The sequence below is a fragment of the Temnothorax curvispinosus genome, unplaced genomic scaffold (assembly GCF_003070985.1).
Source record: "Temnothorax curvispinosus isolate PA1 unplaced genomic scaffold, ASM307098v1 QBEX01007181.1, whole genome shotgun sequence".
NCBI classification, from domain to species: domain Eukaryota; kingdom Metazoa; phylum Arthropoda; class Insecta; order Hymenoptera; family Formicidae; genus Temnothorax; species Temnothorax curvispinosus.
Genome location: NW_020216961.1, coordinates 1,254 through 4,434, shown reverse-complemented (window position 1 = coordinate 4,434; position 3,181 = coordinate 1,254). Strand labels below are relative to the sequence as shown.

Genomic DNA, 3,181 nt, shown 5'->3' with positions numbered 1-3,181 from the left:
TACTGACTGCACACTTACTGTGCAACTATATTTTAGAATGGATTCAGATCGGAATGTTTAGTTCTTTCCTAGATTTCTATTGTTAGAGAAAATGGAATAATTTTGATCGGAATCCATTCTGAAGAGTTCCATAATGCGTGTCCTGACGGACAAAATAACAGATTCTTCTTTTTCTTAAAATTGGCTCACATTTCCCCTCCAGATATAGCATTAGCCAATTTAATTCTAAACGACAATATATTACAAAATCGGTCCGATAAATAAAAAACGAAATAAAGGCGACTAACTGCGTTACCAATCTTCAAAAATTTTTCTAGATGAAACACGATCGAACACGTTTACATCAGTGGTAAGACTCACAAAATAATAGCTACAATTAAGAAAAGAAATTTTGCGCACGTGAAATACGAAAAAACATTTTTCTCTTTCTTATATAAACCTCCACCGAAAGACGCAGCAGTGACAATTGTGCACATTCCTTGCCGTCGTGGGCGCAGCTTGGATTCTCGTCATCCATTCTTTCTTGCACCGAATTTGAGTATTTTCATTCGATCTGCTCGCGACTGACCCGGTGGTTCAACGAAAGCGACTAAGGATGATGTAAACATGGAAGAACCACCATGAATCCGGTGCATTATACATCCACGTGCACCGCACATGAGCGATACCACACGGAAAAAAACGATATGGTTGCCACAGCCAGAAAATAGTAACATTTGGCGCAGCAATGTTTGTGGTTGTCACACCCACATTGATGGATCACTATACACCTATATATGGTTGGGACAACTATAGAGAATTGATATCAGTGCTAGCGCGGTGGTGCAGCAACTATGATATAGTTAAGACACCACATCAATGTGGGTGTGACAACCACCAGATATGACTGCGCCAATAAATGTTACTATTTATTTGGCTGTGGCAACCATATCGTTTTTTTTCGTGCAGAAGAGAAAACAAGTGATTAAATTTGCTTGTTTATTTAACAATCTTAATTAATGGAGTCCATCGAGTTGCGACATATAGAATTTCGACAATTGGAATGTAATGCGATATATACGACACACACGTCCTAGAGAATTCAAATTTTACGTTCATGGGCTACATAATTCGAGAGAGGCGAATCTCGGCGAACAAAAAAGGGATAAAAAAAGTTATCTGTTACTTGAATAAACGATTGGTATTTTGTTTATAAATGTTATAAATAAGCGTCTAGTACACGAAGAGTATAATATTTAAACATCGCCGTTTCTCGAGTGTGCACGCACACAGTATCTCTCTCTCATACGAGGAAATACGTTACATTAAAATATAACGCCTTGTCAGAAACATTTACAGAACAACAAAACGATGATACAATACGCATCATGCGCTAATGCAATATGCAAAATATATTTAAATGCTTATGGAACTTAACTATATAGTAACGTAATTTTCTCTTATGTTTTCTCTTATTCTTTGAAACATAAAAATCCCGACGTGAATACGCTGTAATTATAAGCTTAGCTTATATTTACAGTTATGATTAATTATCGCTCAGCTTATAATCGTAGGTAAGCGATGTTAGTAAAGCTGTTAATTACAGAAACGTATTTCCAACAAAACGATATCTACTTCTACTTTCGTGAAACGGTATCTATCACATTGCGTATTAGAGAGACGCATCAAAGCAGTATTTTGAGAAAGAATAAGATCACATATTACATATCAAAGCAATATTGCTATATAGAATAACTATAGAAAACGTATGGAAATTTTTTGTTCATTGATGGTTCGTTAAACACGTCGATTTCTCGGGCGCCATATGACGAGTTTGTGGCCTGCTACCACGAGAATGTCATTCAGATAGTCCGTCTGCAACATAAAAACACAAAATTACAATATCTAACAAAGTTCGTGCAATGTTCAATATTGCAAAATAAGAATTGTAAGAATGTCATCAATCTTATGAAGGCTGTGACCAACAGTCGGAAGACAAAGATAAAACCTGATTTCATAATTTATTAAATGTAAGTAAAAATTTAATATTTAACATTCGAACTGCCGATTGTCTTGCACTTTTCAACAGTATTTCTCATTTTATATGTAGACATTTCACGAATTTTTTCTTCAAAGTCAAAGATATGATATTTTCGGCAAATATCTTATGTGTGTAATACTCACGGTGCCGCTGCAGAGAAATTCCCTTTTTAAAAGTATGGTAGTGATGGGCTTTGGCGGATTCGTAGGGCTCAAAATTCTGACGATGGTACCGTGCAACGAGTTCCAACTCGTTATCAGGCATCCGTGCGTCAGATGTACTCCCGTTAACGATGGTAACGGGTACGAACATATAGCCTCGGTGGAGTAAGAATTCACTAGCTTGAAATCGTTCTTTGGATCTAGCATGTGCAACTTCGCCTTGGAGTCCCCGACGCAAACCCAATTATCCCGTCGCATACTCATGCACTCGGGGATCGCTTTATCAGGAATCTGAAAGGTACACCTGCGAAATCGTAATCGTGTCTCGTTTCTCGGTATTAAAAATACGGGATGACATTACTCTGATAGACTTCATAATCCGACCGGCTCTCTGATCCCAAACGGATACCGTCTCGTCCAAGCTAGCGGACAGAATGTATTCCGTGTTCATGGCCAGTTTAGTCACGTATTTACTGTGGGGTCGGTACTGGTAAATCGGCTTATTACTCGATCTCGAATCGAACACGTATATTGTCCCGCGGAATGAGCCGGTCGCAAAGAGGGCCTGCTCCGGACACGATGACACATCTTGCAACCCATAAACTTTGTCGCACTGTCTATGAAGATAAACCCGCATTTTTTAAATTTTATATTTTTATTAATTGAACTACATTAATTAAACTACATGTTTTTATTAATTGAACTACATTGTTATAGGGGAGACCGGGGCAGAGTCGTCACTACAATTATCTCGAAATCTGTATGTTGTGTGAACTCACCATTAATATTGTAAACACTACTTATGGTGCCCATGTAACCAACGGAGTTTAGTGAGATTACATGCCATGTTGTGATTTTTAGGCAAATGTGTTTTCGGAGATCAAAAGTGAAATTTTTTGCGCGTCAAAAATTTTTAATATTTTTAATATTATTTTCTCTCCGAATCTCGAGATAAGTGATTCTGAAGAGTAATGCATGCTGAACACGAATCCAGCAAAGT

At 37.5% G+C, this 3,181-nt stretch overlaps 1 protein-coding gene across 1 annotated transcript; it reads right to left on the bottom strand.

Moving 5' to 3' along the window:
* Positions 1 to 964: 964 nt before the first annotated feature.
* LOC112456793 lies at positions 965 to 2,891 on the bottom strand. The gene is made up of 3 exons (XM_025019549.1): positions 2,543 to 2,891; positions 2,164 to 2,472; positions 965 to 1,854 (listed from the first exon to the last, which is right to left on the bottom strand). The coding sequence occupies exons 1-3, from the start codon at positions 2,816 to 2,818 to the stop codon at positions 1,777 to 1,779; spliced, it is 663 nt and encodes a 220-aa protein (XP_024875317.1). The 5' UTR covers positions 2,819 to 2,891; the 3' UTR covers positions 965 to 1,776.
* Between the last annotated feature and the right edge of the window lie 290 nt (positions 2,892 to 3,181).

Bases quoted from the DNA above. Each gene is read 5' to 3' on its own strand.
- LOC112456793 (XM_025019549.1), bottom strand. From the start codon at position 2,818: ATGCGGGTTTATCTTCATAGACAGTGCGACAAAGTTTATGGGTTGCAA. The intron at 2,473-2,542 runs GTAATGTCATCC...TGTACCTTTCAG, and splicing joins GGATTATGAAGTCTATCAGA to ATTCCTGATAAAGCGATCCC. The intron at 1,855-2,163 runs GTGAGTATTACA...TTTATGTTGCAG, and splicing joins AATTTCTCTGCAGCGGCACC to ACGGACTATCTGAATGACAT.